The sequence below is a fragment of the Mustela putorius genome, unplaced genomic scaffold (genome assembly GCF_011764305.1).
Source record: "Mustela putorius furo isolate JIRA1106 unplaced genomic scaffold, ASM1176430v1.1 tig00537338_pilon_pilon_pilon, whole genome shotgun sequence".
In the NCBI taxonomy this organism is placed as follows: Eukaryota; Metazoa; Chordata; class Mammalia; order Carnivora; family Mustelidae; genus Mustela; species Mustela putorius.
In genome coordinates, this window is record NW_025422460.1 from 1,772,801 (window position 1) to 1,792,781 (window position 19,981).

The 19,981-nt window shown below is 56.0% G+C and overlaps 1 protein-coding gene across 1 annotated transcript in view; it reads left to right on the forward strand.

The window, feature by feature from the left end:
* Nucleotides 1-7,142: 7,142 nt before the first annotated feature.
* The window catches only part of HS6ST1 (heparan sulfate 6-O-sulfotransferase 1), a 44,159-nt gene continuing 31,320 nt past the window's right edge, over nt 7,143-19,981 (forward strand). The window contains exon 1 of the mRNA XM_004779668.3: nt 7,143-7,996. Within this exon, the coding sequence (XP_004779725.2) occupies nt 7,470-7,996 (527 nt within the window). The 5' untranslated portion in view covers nt 7,143-7,469. The remainder of the gene's footprint in view (nt 7,997-19,981) is intronic.

Consider the following 19,981-nt stretch of genomic DNA (forward strand, 5'->3'; position numbering starts at 1 on the left):
GCCCTGCATAGCAGAATACACCCAGCAGTTCCGGAGGGAATAGGCCCCTACAGACATCTCTACATTCAAGCATACCCACTCCCGTCTTGAAAATGCTAAAAGATAAAAGATTTAGAAAATCCTTGTCTCTCAACAAAGTCTGCCTTTCAAGCCTACTGGCCAGGTGCAAATTCAGAAAGCTTCAATGTGGAATTCTGAAACTAATATTCACTCTTGCAAGCCCAAACCACCCGAGGCAGAAAGGATACCGCCAGCAGAAGAGGGAAAAGTCAGGACCAAGAGATGCAAATGAGATGCATGTATTAACAATTTCAAGAACTGTTGTCCCCTTAAGGCAGTGATGAAGGCTGTGTGAGGGGAACCAGTGTCTTAGGGACACAAGCAGAAGAGTCCCAGGTAGGAACACAGAAGCCCCAAACCTGGCCAGACCAAGGAGAGTCAGGCCAGCCTGGAGGAACCAGAGAGAACCTGGTTCTCAGGTCCCCAAGGACTGAGCAGCCCAGAAGTGGGACAGCCAAGACTCTTGCCAGGCAGGGGACAGTGTAACCTTGACAAGCCTCTTATATCTGCTCAGCCTCAGCTTCCCCATCTGTGAAACGGGCTAATGATGCTGAGAGAACCAAATAAATGATAGTGCAGAGGAGACCAGCATAGGGCCTTACCCACTGGAGGATCTGCACAGCTGGTATTTAATACACTAATACACTGTTAGCAGTGCTTACCACAGGTCAGCAGTATCTTTAGATCTTTATATAAGTTGCCTCACTTGTCCTTACAACCCCAAAAAGTAGGTCCTACTCTTATCCTCCTTTTTATGCATGAGGAATTAGAGGCTCAGAGAGGCTAAGTAATTTGCCCTGGACCACACAGCTGGGTAGACAGGGCTGGTGTGTGAACACAATACCCCTTGCTCCTAACAGCTCCCCTTGACTCTGTTTTTATACTGCTGAGGCCAAGATTCTCCTCCTTTGGGCCCTAGCCCAGGTGAGCCTCTAGCGATCAGCCAGCTAAGGGGGCGGGGGGAGATGGGTCCCAATCCCCAGTGACCCCCAAAGCCAAAGTCAGGAGCCACACACCTCCCAGAGGCCCTCACTCGATCCCGGGGGGGACCAGGACATGGATGGCAGGCTCCACACTGCAGGCCCTCTTCCCCAGTCCCCCTCACCACAGGCGTAGCCTCTCCAGGCCTGGCAGGCCTCAGCGCTGGAGGAAGAGGCCTCTCTTCACCCTCCATTCATGCCTCCTCTCACGGCTGGCTCTGTGACCTTAGAGAGTGACCTGACCAGAGCCTGGCTGGGCCTGTGTCTAATTCCCACAACAAGCTCCCCATTAAAGGAGAGTGATAAAAAGAGGGAGAGAGAGAAATGAATGGCAGGAACACAAAGAAAGGTGGTCAGTGCACAGATGGGAGAAAGTGCCATGGCCAGCCAGATTCACAGCAGCTGGCACCTGGGGACAGAGGGACAGCGCTGTCCAAGGCCCGGTTTCCAGGACAGACAGCCCCCTCCCCACAGTGCCACCGGGGCAGGTGGGCCGCCCAAGTGGCCTCTCTGAAACCTGGGCCCTCTCCAGAAAGCTTCCAGTACCCCCTGCTTCTGTGCACAGGCTCAGGGCCCTGACCCCATCAAAGGCCATGTGGCTCTGCCCAGGAAAGCAGCTTCTGTCAGAGAAATCAACTGACTTGTCATGCCAACTTTCATCTATCAGGATGGCAAATCTTTTCTAACCGTCAACATGAATTGCGTTAAAAAGAGCCAAACCAGATAAGGAGAGGGCATGCTGCTATCTTCCAACAAGGGCCGCCCAGCCCAATAGGAAGAACACAGAGGATGAGTTTTGGAGAAGGAGGTGCTGGCGCAGGCCTCCTCAATGACGAGGTGCCCAGCAGAATGCAGGAGACAGAGAAAGAGTCAGGGGCTATCCCTCATGTAACTTAAGGATGAAGCCGCCTGGAGGGTGCTGACTCTCCCCATCTTGGCCTTGCAAGGCATCAGGGCCCCTGCGCAGATCTCCTTCACCCCATGTCCTTTCCCACATGGCTGTGGGGAGCGAGGGTGGAGGGCAGAGGCAGCAAGCACCCAGGGTCCTGGTGGCTCCTATCAGTCTACACCATTTAACCCTCAAAGGGCCACTAGCCCCCAGGGAGTATTCCTAGCAGTACATCTTTCTAAAGTGCCCGTACCGCCCTCCCTGGTGGACCCACCACCACAGCTGGGTTGGGAGAAAACACAGTTGCATAAATCAGGGATGCGGTCCCAGTGGGAGTTGGACCCTACACTGACACACCTCTCACTTCTCACCCCACCCCTCCCTGTGACACAGGCTTTGCCAGCCTTGACTTTGCTCTGGAATTTCTAAAGGTGTTTCCCTCTAAGAGACATTCGAAGTGTAAGAATGAGGACAATGCCCTCAGGATAACATTATGCCCGTGCACACCTCACCTAGCTGGCAGAACCTGCCTCTGCCTGGTTCAGGCATTGCCCTCTCAATAACCTCAATAGCAGGAATCCACCCAAGTAGGAAGGGGGGAAGGGGGCCCTCCCTGCTCCGTGATCCAGAGAAAGAGGGAGACCCAGAACAGAGCCTCCACTGCTGGACAAGGAGTCCACACTAGGCAACAAGCACAGCCCTGCACCCACCGACGGTCAGTCCCTCCTCACACAGGAGGCCTGGCATGAGTGAGCAGCCAGGGTAGACAGTCACCCTAGCCTCACAGGGCAGGGGCTGTGGAAGCGCCACACCAGGGCCACAGCCAGGTCCCAAATCTCTGCTCTTGGGGGCAGGTGGAAGATCAGGGCTACATTGTTTCCATCTAAATTGCTCAGATTCTCCCTGATCTATGGATACCCCCACCTTCTTCCCAAAAGGGTTTTCAGGAGGCTTTCAAATCCCGCAGAAGAGAGTGCAAAGTGAGGAAGAGCTGGAAAGAAGGCACCTGCAGGATCTTGCTGGAGCTGCCTGTGCTCCACCTTTCCACCACTGCCCGCTGGCAAACTGGGCCACCGGGCTCAGGACAGCACAGAGAATCAGAGACAGCTTCTCTAGGGCGCCCCTCCATAATGCCTGGTCCGCCCAGGCCCTTCTGAAGCTCAAGTGGAGACAGGGGCAGCAGGTCTCCCAATTGCCCTGGTGGCCTCTTCAAGCCTGAGTCCTTCAACTCACAAGACAGCCACCCTGGAAGACAGGGGCAGTTCTCCGAGTAGGGCTGGGGTAGGGGGAACGGAGTACCTCGCAGAGCCTGAGGTGCTAGCCGGTGGTACTACAGGAGGACCGGCAGCCTCGTCATAGGATAGGTCTGCTGTGAGAAGGAGGGGGGCTCCTCCAGGAGGAGACCTTAGGCAGGTGGTAGGACTCTCCAGGAGACAGGGGCAGCGGGTACAGCGTGGGGAGAAAGGCAGGACACCAAGGGGCAAGCATGGACACCCCAGGAAAAATGGGCTTCCACAGAGAAGGGCGCCCAAGTTAACTCAGAGCGGCCACGAGTCGCCTGGCTCAAAGCCCTGACGCACGCACGCCCCCAGATCCCCCTGAGTCGGCCACTAAGGTCAGCGCAGGCCGCTAGCAGCCCACAGCCGGCCCCTCGGGCGTGTCTAATAGCAAGTGACACAGTCCGCCGCGATCCAAAGTCCCCTTTAAAAGTTTGTCCCTAAACAAAACCCCTCTCTCCGCCTAGCCGTGGGAATCGGAGCCATCCCCGGAGGAGGCCCTGAGGACAAGCGCGGTTGCCCTCCTCCACCCCTTCGGAAACAACAATGGGCGACCGGACGAAAGAGAACGAGGGAATCAAGGGTGGAAAATCCCCCCGTCTTGCATGTCAGCCGCCGGTCGCAGGGCCGGCCAGGGGCCGCTGTGCTGCCCCCGCGCGCCCTTCCACAGGATTGCACGCCCGTGGGGGGGAAGGAGCGTTGAGGGTTGATCTCCTGGTTCTCAGATTCTAAGGGCGCGTGGCGCGTAGGGAGGGAAAGCTTGCGTTTACAGTTCCGAGGCTATTTTAGATTCAAAAGAAATTTCATTTCATTACCAAAGCCGAAATCGTAGCGCGCTTTACACTTTCCTGGAGCAGAAGTAAAATGACTTGTTTTTATTTGATTACCGCATCCTACCACTAGCCGTGTTTCTTTCCCTTTTCTTCAACATTAAGTCAGAGATCGTACATTAAAGAATTTACCAAGAGGATATTCAGAGAACAAAGATAGTCACAGAGCAGAAGAGCTGCAATTGCTTTTCCCTGAACACTGAAAATATTCAGGGCTGGGCGCTGCCTCCAACAAACAATTAGCCTTCCTATACACACATGCAATCTTAGGAGGGTGGGAAAGAAACCTTGGCTACCCACTGGTTAAACACTGAGAGAATGCAGACAGGAAGGGAAGAGGACCTACTGAAGTCCCGGCTGTGCTGGAACCTCACTTGAATCCACAACTCCCTTTCAATGTGTGTGTTTCTGCCAATTTGTCAGGGATGACACAGAGGGCTCAACAACACACACAGAAGGTTTGAGAAAACCCCCAGTCGGCAAGGGTTAGCCAGACAGTGTCTGCATTCCATCCTGTTCCCAAATGTCAACTGACTTTTAGGATCAGTGGCTCATCTGACTTGACTTTGAGATATGAGAAAATCATCTACAGCCTTGGGGTCTCACAGTGCCAGTGCAGCACTTAAATCAAAGGGGAAAACTGAGTAAAATCCTGGAGGCAACTAGAACTTTCTTCCTCCTAAGAGAATTCTAGGAATAAAAGCTTTCCTGCCTAAATAGGTGGTTTCCTATCAGCTGTCCTGGCAAAGTACAAAGCTGGGTTAAACAGCTTCCCTGATGGAAGCACCTGGGCCTCAGTTTCCCCACTGAGGACACTGAGATTGTCACAAGATGGGACCCTAGGCCAAGCACAGATGGGTTCAGTGGCCTTTCAATAAAACTTCAGCTCTCTCTTGAAAACTCTGCACCCACATCCCTATCTGGCAGCAGATAGTCACTGGGAGCTGAGGAGTGGCCTCTCACTGCCCCCAATCAGCCTTGGCATCTGGTCTGGGGGAGCTGAGAGAAGTATGGGGTGAATAAGGGCTGGACTCTGAAGCCAGACAACAGAGGATCAGAATTTTGACTATCATAAGAGAGGGGCTTGGCCCACCCTGTGGCCTCCATGCTGGGCCCAGATACTCAGGCCTCAAGGGATGAGTGTGACCATGGGCAGGCTTTTGCTCAAGCTTTATGCACCCTGCTGTTGTGGGTCAAGCAGAGGTAGCACCCGGAGAAAGATAGTGACTGGTCACTACAAATCAGCCATGTGACCTTCTGTTTACCCCCTCTGAACCTCAGTTTTCTATTCTGTGAAATGGTATTATAGTCTACTCCACAGGCTTGCCAATGGGATTGAGTGCCTAGTACTCAGTAGTTCTGGATAAAGAGCATTCTCACTTATGATTTACTACTTGTTAGAGGACTGTCATCTGGGTAAGGCTGCCTAATGGTTTGACCCAGGGTGGTCCTGCCCTCCATGTCTGGGCTGCTACCTTCAGGCCCATGAAGGGAAACTCCCCAGGCCTCAGACAGGGGAAAAAAAAAAAGCGTCAAGTAACTGCAGGCAGAGGCTGGCACCTCCGGGCATAAGCCTGGGCCAGCCCCCACACCTGGAAAAAGTGAATCATTGCTGGGGAAGCCGGGCCAAAATGCCCCCTGGCCTCTCCTGGCCAGGGTCAGTTTTAAAGCAGCTTCAGTGTGGGCAGAGGCTTTGGGGCCCGGGGTCACACCTGGACTCCCCACATCACCCCCGGCAGCTCCATGTGACTCTGTATTGTGTTCAGGGTGCTGCACAGGCCTATCCAGAGCTGATGTTCCTTCAGCCCCTTTTGAAAACTAAATGATCCCCTCTTAGTCGGGTTTTGGGGTACTAATTGTTGTGCTTCCAGTTCTCTGGGTTTGTTTCCAAGAGGGCTTTCTGATGTCGTTTTTTAGTTTATTGAGGTATACTGGACACAAGAAGCCCGTATCAACCCTCCCCTCCCATCCCCCCACCCAGGCATGCTCTCAGGACCCGCACAGAAAGAAAGAAACAGGGGGTGGTGGGAGCATTTGAACCCATCCCAGGTGCTATTCTGGCAGGTCATTTCACCTCTCCATGGAGGTGCCACAGCCTCCGACACAGTCAATGGCCAGGGCCCTGACTTTGGGATGTGGCATACCCAAAACCCAGGGGCCAGGTGGGGGGGCCTTCTGCTGAGGAGCTGGGCACCTGGCCCAAGCAGGAAGGCGTAAGCAAGCAGTGCACAACAGGGTCAGGAAGCCCGAGGCACCCACGAGGGCACCAGCGAAAACAGGCACAGGCCCAGGGGGCCAGACCCTCTGACTGACCTCCCAAAGACCGAATTGGAAATTTTTTTGTGGACGTTCACAATTTGAAATACTGGCTCAACTCTTTATAACTTTTTTCATTAGGTTTATAATAAACGTGGAGGGGGGGAAAAGCACACTAGCTGAAATTCCTTTCAAAGAAGAAGACCGCGTTGTAGCTGGGCCGAAGACCTCTTCGGGACACCTCATTATCTCTCCAAGGGGAGCTCCGGGTCATTGTCCCAAAGCCATGGGGCAGGGGCCTACCGATCATGGGCGCGCGCCCCGACCTCTGCGCCCCCAGCCCTCCCTTATCTTCCCGTCGCCCGGGCCCCACTGCCCCCAGGTCCCACCAATCGCAGCCCGGTCCTTTCGCATTTGGAATTCCAGAGCGCCCAGCGTGCAAGGTCAGTGGCTTTCCTCCGGAGAAGCGCGGAAAGGGGTTTTCCACCCGCAGCCGGGACTTCCGGGGGTAGAAAGACCCAGGTGCCAGGAGTGCCGGTTGCTGTGCGCCCCGCTCTAGCCCAGAAGGGCCGCCCGCACCCTTGTTCCCTAGTTCCCTAGTCGCTCCCCGAGACTCTCGGACAGGAAACGGTTCCCAGTCGGCGTCGGCCCTCCTCGGAGCATTCCAGCCACCGCCACAGACCGGGATCCCAGAACCCGCGGAGGCCCCGCGAGCTCCAGGGGGCGGAGCCGAGGATCGGAGCGGGCGACAACGGCAAGAGGCGCTGCGGGGGCGGGCCGGGGGCGGGCCGGGGGCGGGCCGGGGGCGGGCCGGGGCGGGGCGGCGGCGGACTGCGGAGACGCGGCGGCGCGCGGGGCGGCGCAGAGCGTTCTCGGCGCTGCGCGGAGCAGAGTGGCCGGCACCGGGCCGCACGGGGCGCGGGCCGGGGCCGGGGCCGGGGCCGGGGTTGGAGCGGAGCCGGAACCGAGCCCGAGGTCGGGCCCGGGAAGCCGGAGCCGGGGCTGGGCGGAGAGCAGCCATGGCGCCGCGCAGGGCCGGGGCCCTTGCCGTTGCGGGCGGCCTGGGCGCCGAGTAACCGGGCCGGGCCGGAGCGCGGGCGGCGACGGCGAAGGCAGCTGCGCCCGCGCCCCCCGCCCTCCCAGGCCCCGCGCCCCGCGCCGCCGGCGATGGTGACACATGCGGCGGCGGCGCGCCGGCGGCAGGACCATGGTTGAGCGCGCCAGCAAGTTCGTGCTGGTGGTGGCGGGCTCAGCGTGCTTCATGCTCATCCTGTACCAGTACGCGGGCCCAGGGTTGAGCCTGGGCGCGCCCGGCGGCCGCGCGCCGCCTGACGACCTGGACCTCTTCCCCACACCCGACCCTCACTACGAAAAGAAGTACTACTTCCCGGTGCGCGAGCTGGAGCGCTCGCTGCGGTTCGACATGAAGGGCGACGATGTGATTGTCTTCCTGCACATCCAGAAGACCGGTGGCACCACCTTCGGCCGCCACCTCGTGCAGAACGTGCGCCTCGAGGTGCCCTGCGACTGCCGGCCCGGCCAGAAGAAGTGCACCTGCTACCGACCCAACCGCCGCGAGACCTGGCTCTTCTCCCGCTTCTCTACGGGTTGGAGCTGCGGGCTGCACGCCGACTGGACCGAGCTCACCAATTGCGTGCCAGGCGTGCTGGACCGTCGCGACCCCGCCGCGTTGCGCACGCCCAGGTGAGCGCCCGGAGCGACGGGCTCCCAGCTGGCGCCGGCTGCCCCGGAACCGTGCCCCCGCTGGGCTGCCCTGGGCCAGCTCTACCTTCCTTGCCCTCCCTGCCCTCAACTCCTTTTCTCTTGGGGCCCCCACTTGCCGCAGCCTCTCTGGACCCCCTGCCGACCTGCTGGGCGCCCGGAGCTTTCAGTTGATCTGCTGCGGCCCGTTGTCACCCTGCCCTCTATTTTCACCCTTTCCACCTCCTCACCTTTCAATTTCTCTCCTCCACCACCCTCGCCGCCCAGGTTTTGCAGTGCCTGAGCTTCCCTCGGGTTACAGCCCATTATCCTGGGGCTGTCACTTGCCTTGTCCCATGGGCCGCTGTAAAATCTGGCCCGCCCCAGCTGTGGGTCCGGCTGGCCTGGTGTCGTCTGGCGGGAAAGTGGGTTCTTTTGCCTGTGTAGCCCACCTGGAATGTTAACTTACCTTAGCCGCTTTACGCACCCGGAGCGGAAGTGAGGAGCCTCTCCCCCTGCACCTGTGAGCAACCCCCCCACCCCCATCCTGCCTGGTGAGGGCTGGAGAAGAGCTGACAGGGAAAGGGGTGGGCTCAGTCTGCCGGCGTGTGCAGGTAGAACAAAGGCCTGAGTGTGACTTGGGGCTGGGGGCAGGGAGGAGGCAGTGCTGCCTGCCCTCACCAGTTGGGCCAGAACCGGTTGCAAGCTCTCCCTGAAAGAGAAGCAAAAGCAGACCGACTGCTAGATTGGGGGAGCTGAGTTGGTCAGAGGTACCTATTCAGTCACTTTCCTTGGTTGCCCCCCATTTCTGTGGAGGTTGGAGTTCCAGGCTGACCTGTGTCGGGGACAGCTCTCCTGGGAAGCACTTTGTAACCACAACCTTTGTAACCACAACCAGAGGGCAGGCTGGGTTTCTAGAGTTTAAAATTGGACTCTTTATTCCTGTTCATATTTGTGCTTTGGGGCCTTCTCCCCATGATATCTGGGCTGGGAAGGGCCAGAAATGAGGTCTTCTTGCCTGTCTTTTGTTTATCTACTTGTCTTAGGACTGCACTTACAGGCTGGGGGTGGGGGAGCTTCTGTGAACCGAGTAGGTGTGTTTGTTGGCACTCTTCTGGGTCAAGATGGGGCAGGGTCTCTGGTGTGTTTGGGGTATAAAGGTTGAGGATCTGGCCAGTCCACAGTTAAGTGTGGTCCATGGCATTGCTGTCCTGCTCAGTTCTTCAGTCCTCCTGTGGTCTGCCCAAACTGCCAGGAAATTAGGGCGCTGGAGCTAGGGTCAGAGGATATCTTACTTTCTCTTGGCTGCCCCACCCCCTGCCCCCAGAGGCAGCTGCGAGCCTGTGAGGTGGTGTTACAGGTTTCTTAATTCTCCACTGCTAACAGATCTACCATTCCAAAACCTTTAAAGTCTTGCTTCCTGTTCAGCATTTGGTCTACTCTGCATGAATGCATTTTCCTGATGTAGTGTCCACCTCCCACCCCTTTGCCCCCGTGGTCAGCCACTCTGTGCTGTACTGAGCCAGGGTCTGGGGTTTGCAGCTGCTGGCCCACCAAGACTGTAGTCCCCCAGAAGTGGGCACTGACCAACCCAAATAGGCCCAGGGGGGCACCTCCCTGCCTACAGGAGTGGGGATGAGAGTAAGTACCATTTTGTTTGCCAGAGGGAATTAGCCTGGGAGAATCCCAGAGGTAACAGTGTGTGAAACTTGTTCAGGGGGCTGCCAAGACCAGGACACTCTTTCTGCGGTCTGTCTCCTGAGGCTGTTTCCCTTTGTGTCACCAGAATGAAGGGCCCCTGACCTTCCTTTTCTGGAGTTTGTCCACCAGAGCAAGAGCCCAGCCACCCTTTCAGAGAAGAGTCGGGAGACCAAGTGCAGCAGACAGGGCCCCCGTGTGTCGCACGAGGGAGGCCCAGCACCCACTCTTCAGGGTGGGCGTCTGTAGCAAGAATAGAAAATGCCTGCCTAGTCAGCCGGATGCCTCTTGCTATGGTGGGCTGCCAGCCCCTCTGCCTGGACGTTGCTGAGCTCAGCAGCATGCAGGCCAGGTGGAGGCAGGGTTTCCAGGGTCCTCAAAAGGCCCTCCCTCTCCTGTGCCATGAAGCAGGTGACAGAACTTCATCTCCTGTGCCATGAAGCAGGTGACAGAACTTCATCTGTGCTGTTCTCCCCCACTCCCTTCATTTCTGTTCCAGAGGCTAGGTAGATTGCTTTTTTGATGAGCTTCCCTGACAGGCAGGGTCATCTAGGCTTTGTGTGTTTATAAGCTCATCTGACTAAGGTTCACCTGCTGAGTGTTCCTATAGTCTGGGACTGGACCAGGGTGCTTTTGAAGATAGGGATACAGTTCTCCCACCTGCCCCAGGGACCCCGCACCGCTCTGGACAAGTATTGTCAGTGCCGAGATTCCACGGTTTCAGGAGCCCCAGATGTCACCCTTGCCCTCCTCCCAGAAGACTATGGCTTGTTCTCTCTCATGGCCCTGTGAGTGCTGGAGTGACCACTTGGCTGGGTAACTGAGGAGAGGATGGGCCTGGCTCCCTGGGGATCTGGGCTTAGGGTGAGGACCTTTCCTTCCTCCTTGGTCCTCAGGGCCAGGCATGTTGCAGGGCGTGAACGAATGCTCCCCTGCCATGAGGAGTGCTTCTAGAAACTGCACAAAGCCTCTCCCAACTCCTGGTGCTAATGTCTGTGGTACTAGGGGGGCCTAGGAGAGGCAGGCCCTATGACTTAATGGAGTGGGGCTTTCCATGGCTTCAGAACCTCCCCATCACACAGCATCAGCCTTGGGGGTTCTAGCTGGGCAGGTGTTGTGGTGACGAACTTCAAGGTGGGGAGATGTACCTTCCTGGAATACAGTTTGCAACTTCTAGCAGTGTTTAGTACTTCTAAGTTGAAAGAGAGAAAAAGGTGAGTGAGCAACGCATCAGTAGGTCCCTGTTATATGGCCTGTGTCCACTGAGGGGGCTGCCACACCTGCTCACATCAGCCAGTGTACTTGAAAGGCCTCCAAGAAGGACTGACTTTGCAGTAGTGAGGCTGCCCAGAGGCAGCTGGCAAGTGGCTGCCCAGCTGTTGTCAAGGATCACTTCAGTTAGTGTCTCTGCACCCCATGCTCTGTGTCATTTGGTAGAGTCATAATGGTTCTAACGGCCAGAATCTCTCCTTCCTCTCCTCATCTGCCTAAAGGGGACAGAGGAGGAGACATGGTTGATGTCTAGCCTGGGTGGCCCTGGATATTCCTGAAATTGTGTAGGCTTCATCTGGAGCCACCAGGAGCATTTGGGTCCCTAGTATGGCTTCCAGGTCACTTCCATGGGGTATTGGGCTTAGCTAGACCCTCTCTACAGCAGGGCCCCCTAGGAGCTCCTGGTGGGTTCCCAACATCTGTGATACTGCTGTGTGGGAGCTCTAGAATCAATGGCTTGTGCCCTCTTAGTTCCCAGCCTCATTTCTGGTCATGTATCCTCCACAATGCTGAGTTCCTCTGTGTTCCAGAAATCTGCCAGTGTTCTCAGCTCAGCCTTGGCTACCTTCTGCCCCAGCATGCTGTCCTCTCCCCACACTCCTCTGCTGGCTTCTCTCCACCCTTCAGCCTCTGCTTCCCCTTCTTCCAGGAAGACTTCCCTGGCAGCATCCTGTTGCCTTAGATGCCCTTGGCCATCCTGGCATGTCCACAGCATCTGGCACTGGCCGGATGTGGAGTGGGTACTGCCCACGTGTTGGCACCAACTAGAATGTTCTTTTCCTGGCCCCACACCCTCTCCAGGAGCTGTGCCCCTCCGTGAGTCCTCTAGTGAATGAGAATTAGAGTCAGCCTTGAGTGTAGTGCTGGTCCCAGAGGGGCTCAGGGGCCCCTTAGTGGGCTCAGCCTGGTTGAGCAGACTTAAGATTCAGGCATTTTTCTAACAGTTCTTTCTGTGGCACTCAACAATTTCCAACTTGCCTTCACAGTTACTCTCTCATATGTGATCAAGGGATAAGGCCTGCATTTGCCTACACTGGGGCAGATGTTACCTAGAGCACATGATTGGAACCCATGAATGAATGGGGCCCAGCCATTTAAGGGACCTGGCTGGGTGTCACCATGGCCTGAACCATCCAGGGAAGCCTTGCTTGGAGATGAGGGGAATGTGAGGTCAAGGTGTTCAGAATTAGATTTTCATTCATAGCCAAAACAAAACACATCTTCTTTTTAGGCAAATGCATGAGAAGGCAAACTTTCAAATAGCTTACTGACGATTATGTTAAATGGTGCTCTGGCTTGTGAGGTTATCTGTGTAACTCACTGAGGACTTGCAAGACCAGGGTTTCCTGTCCTTCTAGGCCCCTCACTTATAAAACCTGGAGCCATGCAGAGTGGGCTGGACCACTGTGCTGTAGTGGGCTAGCTCTGATCTGCAGACTGTCTGCTCCCGGGTCAGAGAGCCTTTCCGAGGGAGCCCAGCTCCTACCCCTGGGTTCTGTGAGGCCCCTCGTCTTTTTCTTTCTTTCCCAGTTGGCAGAATGAGAGATTCAGCTGCTGTATACTTGGGGAGTGGCAGGCGGTCAGCGGAGGCCTGGCTTTGTCATCCTTAAGGGACTCTGAGTCTTTTTCTTTCACATCTCATTCTGTTGTTGTTGTTGTTGTTGTAATTATGTGGTAATTGGGAGGAAAACATAAAAGAGAAAAGAAAACTGTATTCCTCACAGTTTTTTTTTTTTTACTATAATTGAAACCGTAATGTAAATACCCCATAAGTGTTGTTTTTTTCTTATTAAAAACTTAATATTTTAGTAGCTGCAGACGACCCCCCCCCTCTGGGTGCCTTGTTAGTTCTGCTGTGTTGTTGAACGTGCAGATTTCCCATTTCTGGCTCCTGTAAGTAATGCTGGAGTGAGTGTCCTCGTGTGTAAATGTTTTCCGTAGCTCTGATTTCCTTTGTAAGCTCATAGGAGAGGGATTTCTGAGTTGAAAGGTCTGAAGGTTCAAATACTGTCAGTGTTGAGTGTGAAGTTGCTTTTGGGAAAGTCTGCACCTTACCATGTTGCCACATTTGGGTGCCCGTTTGGTATTGAACAGTGTTGTGGGTTTGAAAAGAACTTACTTTCTTAAATCAGCAAAATGTGTCTCTCTGTGGTTTTTATCCAGTAGTCCTGCTTGGTGCATGGACCCTTAGAGGTAGTCTAAACCTCGGGGATTTGGAAGGAGCCATGCCCAGTCACCCCACATACCTGCTCATCTGCTTTTTGGCCCTGTGCAGAGCCAGGTGCAGCTCTGCCATTTGGGGCTGAAGGAGAGGGGTACTGGGCTATGGGGACCCAAATTTGGGGAGGCCAGGGTACAGAAAGGAGGCTGGCTCTTGTCCCCCAAGCACTCAGTGGGTACTTGGGATGGGTCATCTCATTTGGCCTCACCACCCCAACAATGAAGCATATGATGATTGTCCCAATTTCCCACCTAGGGAAGTCTAGGCCCCGAAAATGTGGGTAACTTGCAGAGTCCCTCAGCCTGGAGAGCTAGGAACTGACATTGAGATGTCTGTCCCGAAGCCTGTTTGCCCCACCAGCCCTCTGCTGCACCAGGCCCCCCATACCCAGCCAGGAAGACTGTGGCTGAGAACAATAGCCAACCGTTCAGGCAGACCAGCCAGGTTCAGCACATGCAGCTTCCAAGACTCTGGGCAGACACGGGCAATTTCACACGCAGACCTGTGTCGCCGCTTTACTGGAAAACATCTGGCAGCCTTCGCCCGAGTAGCAGTGAGACAAGAATCAGGCACCATCCCCTTGGCTCTGGCAGGGTAGCACGGTGGTGCTGCTGGCAGCCGTCTGTGGCAGTGCATAGGGGCCTCCCTCACAGCCTGGCCAGTGTCCCCCGATGCCCTCCCATGTGATCCGCTTGTCCCCAGGGGTCCTGAGGGCCTGCAGCCACCAGCCCACCACCTGGCCCTGGTGGAGGGGTTGTGTGATTCCCGCCAGCACACAATTCAGCTGGTCTGTGGGGGGTTTGAAAAATGGGCAGGGTGCTCAGGCTCTCTCCTGAGAAGATGGTTTCTAAGTACTTCTCAGCAATTATTTATAACCACGTGGACCCTTCTTATTTGGCAACACTGCTCTCCTTTTCCTTGAGGCCTATACGTCGGCCTTACTTGCCAGCACTCACAGATGAGGAGATGTGTTTGCAGGTAGGTTTCTGTCTCTCCAGACTCTTATTCTTGCCTCTTCCAGAACTCCACTGGCTCTTTTTCTTCCTGTTGAGTTTTTGCTCTCTGTTCGGGTTACCAGGGCCCCTGGGGTGAGATGCTATCCCAGCTACAAGGATTCAGACAGAGGCCCAGGTGCTGGTGTCCAGGCCACCCCTGAATGTAGGCCCATCACTTTCAGGCTGTGGGACCTGTAGTCCAATTTCTGTTTTCCCCACGAGGCTCCTGAGTGGCTGTGTCCCAAGTTCCTAGCTTGCAGGGCTGGTTATTCTGGAAGTGTGGCGTGTACATAGCCACACACCAGATAGTTAGCATGTTGATCCCAGGCTGCCCGCCATGGATACCTGTTAGAGGACATCAGGATCGGCTGGGAGGATGGTGGGCATAGGCTGTCCAGCCACTGAAGACCACACACGTGCTGCCCCAGCCTGGGCCTGGGGCCTGTTTTCCTTGATGGGGGAGCAGAAACCAGCTGGGGCAGCCCTTCTCTCCCACAGCCACCCGCAGCCTCTGACCAGGCTCTGGCCAGCTCTGGGAGCTAGGAGCTCTGCTTGGGCAGCACAGCCCCACAGGCCAGCCAGCAGCCCTTCCCTGCAGTGCTGTCTGCTTCCACCTCTCTGGAGGCTTCCTCCAGAGCGCATGGACCACTCTCAGGCCCCACCCCCACCGCAGCTGCTGGTCCTTCATTCACTTAGCCAACCATCCTGGGGCTTCTTTTCACCAGGGCTGCCTGTGGGGACTGACATCCCAAGTTCCACAGAAGCTCATGAGTCCTCTGTGTGTAGACGGGGCTCTGAGGCCCCAGTGAGGAGGGAGACAGGTGGGACTCACTTTGGGTTCCTTCCACAGGGTCCAGGCAGCAACTCGGGGCCTCCACAAGGAACTAGAGGAGGAAAGGGGAGCCCCCTAGGCAGCCTGTTTCCCCATCTCAAAAATGGGGATATGGAGTTTGTCATTTGGTTCTCCAGAGGAACCAATGATTTGTTTTCATCACCTCCGTGACTGCATAGTCCTTCCAGCCCCAGATTATGTTTGGGTCTTAAAGGAGCCCCTCTCTAACCCTCTAGAATTCTGCGATCCAAGTCATGGCCAGGAGTGGGGCCCAGGCCCTCGAGTGAAGGCGGCTGTCAGTGGCTTGCCACAGCCCAGCGTGAGGCTTGCTGTGGTGGCAGGGCGGAGGCTTCAGTGAGAGGCGGCCCCAAACAGCTGTGCATCTGGCCCAGCTCCGAGGGCCGCATGTGAGCAGCACAGCTGCCTCCGTGTGTTTACACAAGGAACGTTTAAAGGGCCCACATGGGGAGTAGAGGAGGGGTCACAGCAAATCAATAATTGTCTAGAAAGATGGTAACTAGAGAGATTAAAACCCTGCAGTTAATTGTTTATAAAGCTGTGGAGTTGAAGGAGGTCAGTGGCCAGGCAGGAGCAAGGGACCCTGGGTCTTTGGAGACTGCTGCGATGCACCAGGGTGGACACCTGAACGTCTGAGCCCTTGAGTCGCCCCAGCCTGGACCCAGGTATGCCTGGAACTCTCTGAGCCTTGTTGCCCTTGCCTGCCTGGGCATAGCAGGAGGCGTCAGACAAACCAGACCCCAGCAGGTAGCCAGATCCATAAGCTTCTCACTGCCCACCGAAGCTTGGAAGGACAAAGGCCATCCATGGGCAGCCTGGAAGCAAAGAAGCCAGCGGGAGGAAACAGCTCAAAGCCAGTGGGAGCGCAGGAAGAGCAGGTGGGCAGGGTGGACAGCAGAGCAAGGGTGGGGGCCCCAGGCTTGGAGCCGGACCAGCTGGGTCAAATCCTGGTTCTACCACTCTCGAGCTCTGTGACCTCAGTTTTCCCATCTGTAAAATGGGCATACTGACAGTGCCTGTCTCAGGGGAGTAGTTGGAATGTGCCTGGTGCTGGAGACTGTTTTACAAGAGGCCACAGTGCATCCCCTCTCGGAGGACAGGGAAGGGACCTTCAGGACCAGGTAGGCATTTGGAACCTGTGGTGGTCAGCTTGAGGGCCAGCAGGAGGCTTCTTTACAGCACTCGAAGTCTAGGTAGCTAGCTAGGGTCCCATCGTGTGGGACATCCACCAAGCATCACTGGCTTTCCAACATGACAACCTGAGATGTGAGACATGCCGTGCTTCAACCATGGGGGTTTCCTGTTCACCCCGGGCTATGGCACTGGGGACCCACCCTGTTCCTTCCCATCAAGGGCTTTGCTGTGCTTCCTCCCTGGATATCAAGCAAGCCATCGGGCTGTGCTCTCCTTCCAACGGGCGCTGATGGGTGTGATGTGGCAGGCTCATGTCTTCACTTGGTGGTGGCCGTGACCTGGGGCGCCAGTGACTATACTGTCCTCACTGCAGGCTGAGGGTTTAAAACAGGGACACCAAGGCAGCCTACTGTGGCTCCCCTCTGCCCCTTTGCCCCCCTCGCCACTGTCTGTGTTTCGTGGTTGTCAGCACCCTTTTGTATATTTTTCCTGCAGACATGTATCCCTTAAACAGCACCTAGCACTGTTTACACACCTTTCAGAACCTGCATCAGACTGTACTTGACCTTGTGCAACTTGCTTTCTTCACTCAGCCTTGTTGTTGAGATTTATCCATGTTGCTCCATGACATGCATATTTAATTCATCGACTGCTGGATTTAACATCAAGTTTGTCTAGACGCATCTCTTTTTTTCCCGTGCTTTGTTCCAAGAGCAGACAGGAGGAGTGTTTCACAAACCAGGTGGCAGTAGCCAGGCCTGGCCACCCCTCCTCTCATGTCCCTAGGAGTGGGCTGGAGGGCAGATGGTCCATGACGCCATGCCTGAGGTCTATCCCCCACACTGTGCCTGATGTGCCCCCACCATGTGGCCTGACGAAAGACATTGTCATCTTTGCCAGGCCAGCAGCTGTGAGATGGACCGCCGTGGTCTTAGTGCCTGTTCCTGTGGCTGGAGACAAGCATCCTATTACAAGGTTGCCACCACTTACCTGTTTGTGTCTCTGGGCTGTTTTCTGTCCTGAGCGGTCTCCTAGTATGAAGTTTTTTGGGTTCTGTGCTCCCCACTTCCATACTGCAAGTCACTGTGAGCATTTGGTTTACTGATGACTATGCTGGTGTGGGCCAGGCAGGCCAGCCAGGCCTCTGCCCTCCAGCCCATGGCACCGAGTACACGTGCAGGGAATGGAGGGGAGTGTACCTGCTGACCTTGGAACCCCTTTGGGACCCCCTATCATTGGAGCTCAGCCAGAGGCCTGGAATACTGAGAAGATGGACAGATGGCTGACTAACCAGCCATCCTTCCTACAGTAGGGATACCCTGAGGGCCTTCCTTGGAAGCCCTCAGCAGCACCCAGGGCAGCCACTGTATAAGCCAAGCCCAGAAAGCTAACCAAGAATGGGGTCCTCCTGCCTCTCATCTCACACCCATAGATCCTGGTTGTTGGGGTCCCTGTGAGATTGGATTGGGGAAAGATTCCTGCAGTCAAAACCAGAGCCTGGAACCACTGCTCTGAAGTCGCAAGAGCCTCCTTCCCATCCAGTGAAAACCAAGGCAGGGCTTCCCCAGAGCAAGGCCTAGGTCAGGAGCCAGACACCACTGCCTTGGCCTCCACTCTGGTGCTGTCCCTGTCTGCTAAGGGCAGTCCCTGCACGGTCATCCTCTGTGGACGAGGTTCCTGCACCTTTCTCTAGTCATCCCCAGGCCTTAGAATGTACCCCAACCACCTAAGCTCCACATGGCCCCAGCCCCATACACGAAGCATTTGCTTCTAGACCGCATCCCCAGCTGGCCTGGGAGGAGTGGCCCATGCATCACTGTCCATCTGAGGATTAGCTCCTGCCGCCACAGGGCTCATGAACGAACATGGGCAGCGGGTGAGCATCTCCCTGCCGAGTTATGAGCTTGAGAGCCTCACATGTAAATATTTACTTTTCTGGAGCATTGGTGTCCTTGGAAAAAGAGAACCAGCAGACACCGAGTTTGGCGTTTGCATCGCAGCAGCAAGAGGCAGGATGGGGGTGTTGTCTTGGAACAGTCAGGCTAGGTGGCATTCTCTCTGAAATCCTGGTCCCCATTCCCTATGGGGGAAACTTCGCAGCCACAGACAGAGGTCCTCCGGCCAGACTGCAGCTAACGGAGGGGGGCTTGTGTGAAGTGGAGTTGCTGTGCCACGTGCACCCTGCTTACATTGTATGTGTGCTGTGCTGGCTGGGGAGCAGGACAAGCGGGTGTCCTTACCTGAAGGGCGCAGGCCAGGAGCAAAGAGTGACTATACTGATCTGCCACACTTGCTCATTGACAGGCTGTGCTTGCTTATGCCTCATTCTCAGGGGCCCCACTTCACAGTTGAGGAAACCATGGCTCAGAGAGCCTGAATAATTTGTCACTTGGCAAAGATGGGATTTGCACACAGGCCTCTGGCTCCAGGGCTTCCTGTTACCCCCTCCCCAGGGTCCCCATGTGCAAAGGGGGAGCCAGGCATCTCCTGGGCGCACAGTTCAAGCCAGCACACTGCCTGCCATGGTGAATGGTAACAGGGCTGTGTCAATGATGGGCTTCCCCAGGAGCCCAAGATGGTACCATGGGGATCAAAGGCAGGTGGAACAGAGGAAGGGCAGAGGAGATGGCCTGGCCTCCCAGGGAAATTTGGAGGTTTCTAATGTGCCCTATAAGGAGAGGCCTTGCCCAGGCAGACACAAAGCCAGGGAGTAGTAGGTGAGCCACTGCTGAGCGTGCAGCTCCTGCCCAGCGTGCAGAGCCAAGGCCTCACCTGTCCAGCTTCAAACCCTTGCCTCAGCCCTCCTTCCTGCCCAGCTCCCTGCAGCCCTCCAGGGCCCCTTGTCCCAAGGAGGAGTGACCACAGCTCCAAGCACAGGCCCCTTTCGCCTCTCCTCTGTTCCCTCATGGCCAGAAGGCAGGCAGGCAAGCAGGTCTGGGCAGCTTGCTCTACTCACACAAGTCCAGACAGAAGGCTGCTTGTCGGCCCACCATCTGAACCCCGGAAGTTCAGGGCCTCCCAAGTCCTCCTTTAACCCATTTGATGCAAGCTGTCGGGAAGCCCAGTCCTTTAAGGGGAAGTTGTGCTCAGCAGAAAACACCATTTTTATCAAGTTAAAGTAGTCAGGTTTTAGCCAAGTGGATAAAAGGAGGGTGGTGAGATTGATGTGGGGTTGTTCAGAGCAGGAGCAGACCCCTGTCCTTGAGTAGTTGAGTGGAAGGGGAACTCAGCAGGCATCAGGCAGGGCTTCACCTGGAGGCACAGAATGCACACCAGGCCAGCAGACTCCCAGAATATGAGAGTTTTGCTTAGAGGTCCTGGTGCCCTGATATGTTCTTCTGGTTTATGGGCCCTGTTTGACCTCATGGAGCCCTCACTTTGCCTGTCAGATGCATAGAAGACTCGAGAAGCAGAGGCCAGCAGCCAGTGCCTTGGGCTCCCTCACACGCCGCCTTGTCTGTCTGGAGGACAGGCGCGGTCTGTGAGGCCCAGTCTGAACCGCACAGTGGTTCTGCATTTGGCAGGGACTCCCCACAGACAAAGAACCCTACCTGGCTAGGGAGATGGGTCTTGCTTGGCAGGGCAAGGTTGAGCAGGATCTGTCAACCCTCTCACCACCCCCATTCTGTGCATGCTCCCCGGCCTGGGCCCTGCCATCTCTGGTACTGTGTCCATCTGCCTGCCAGGCCAGAAGAGCCTGTGGTGATGCTAGGCATGGAAGTCTGGTCCTAGGGCTGCAGACAGGGTTGATTTCACGGCCCTTCCAGTATGCCACAAATAGGGTGGCCAGGTTAGGAGTGGCACTGCAGCCCAGCCAG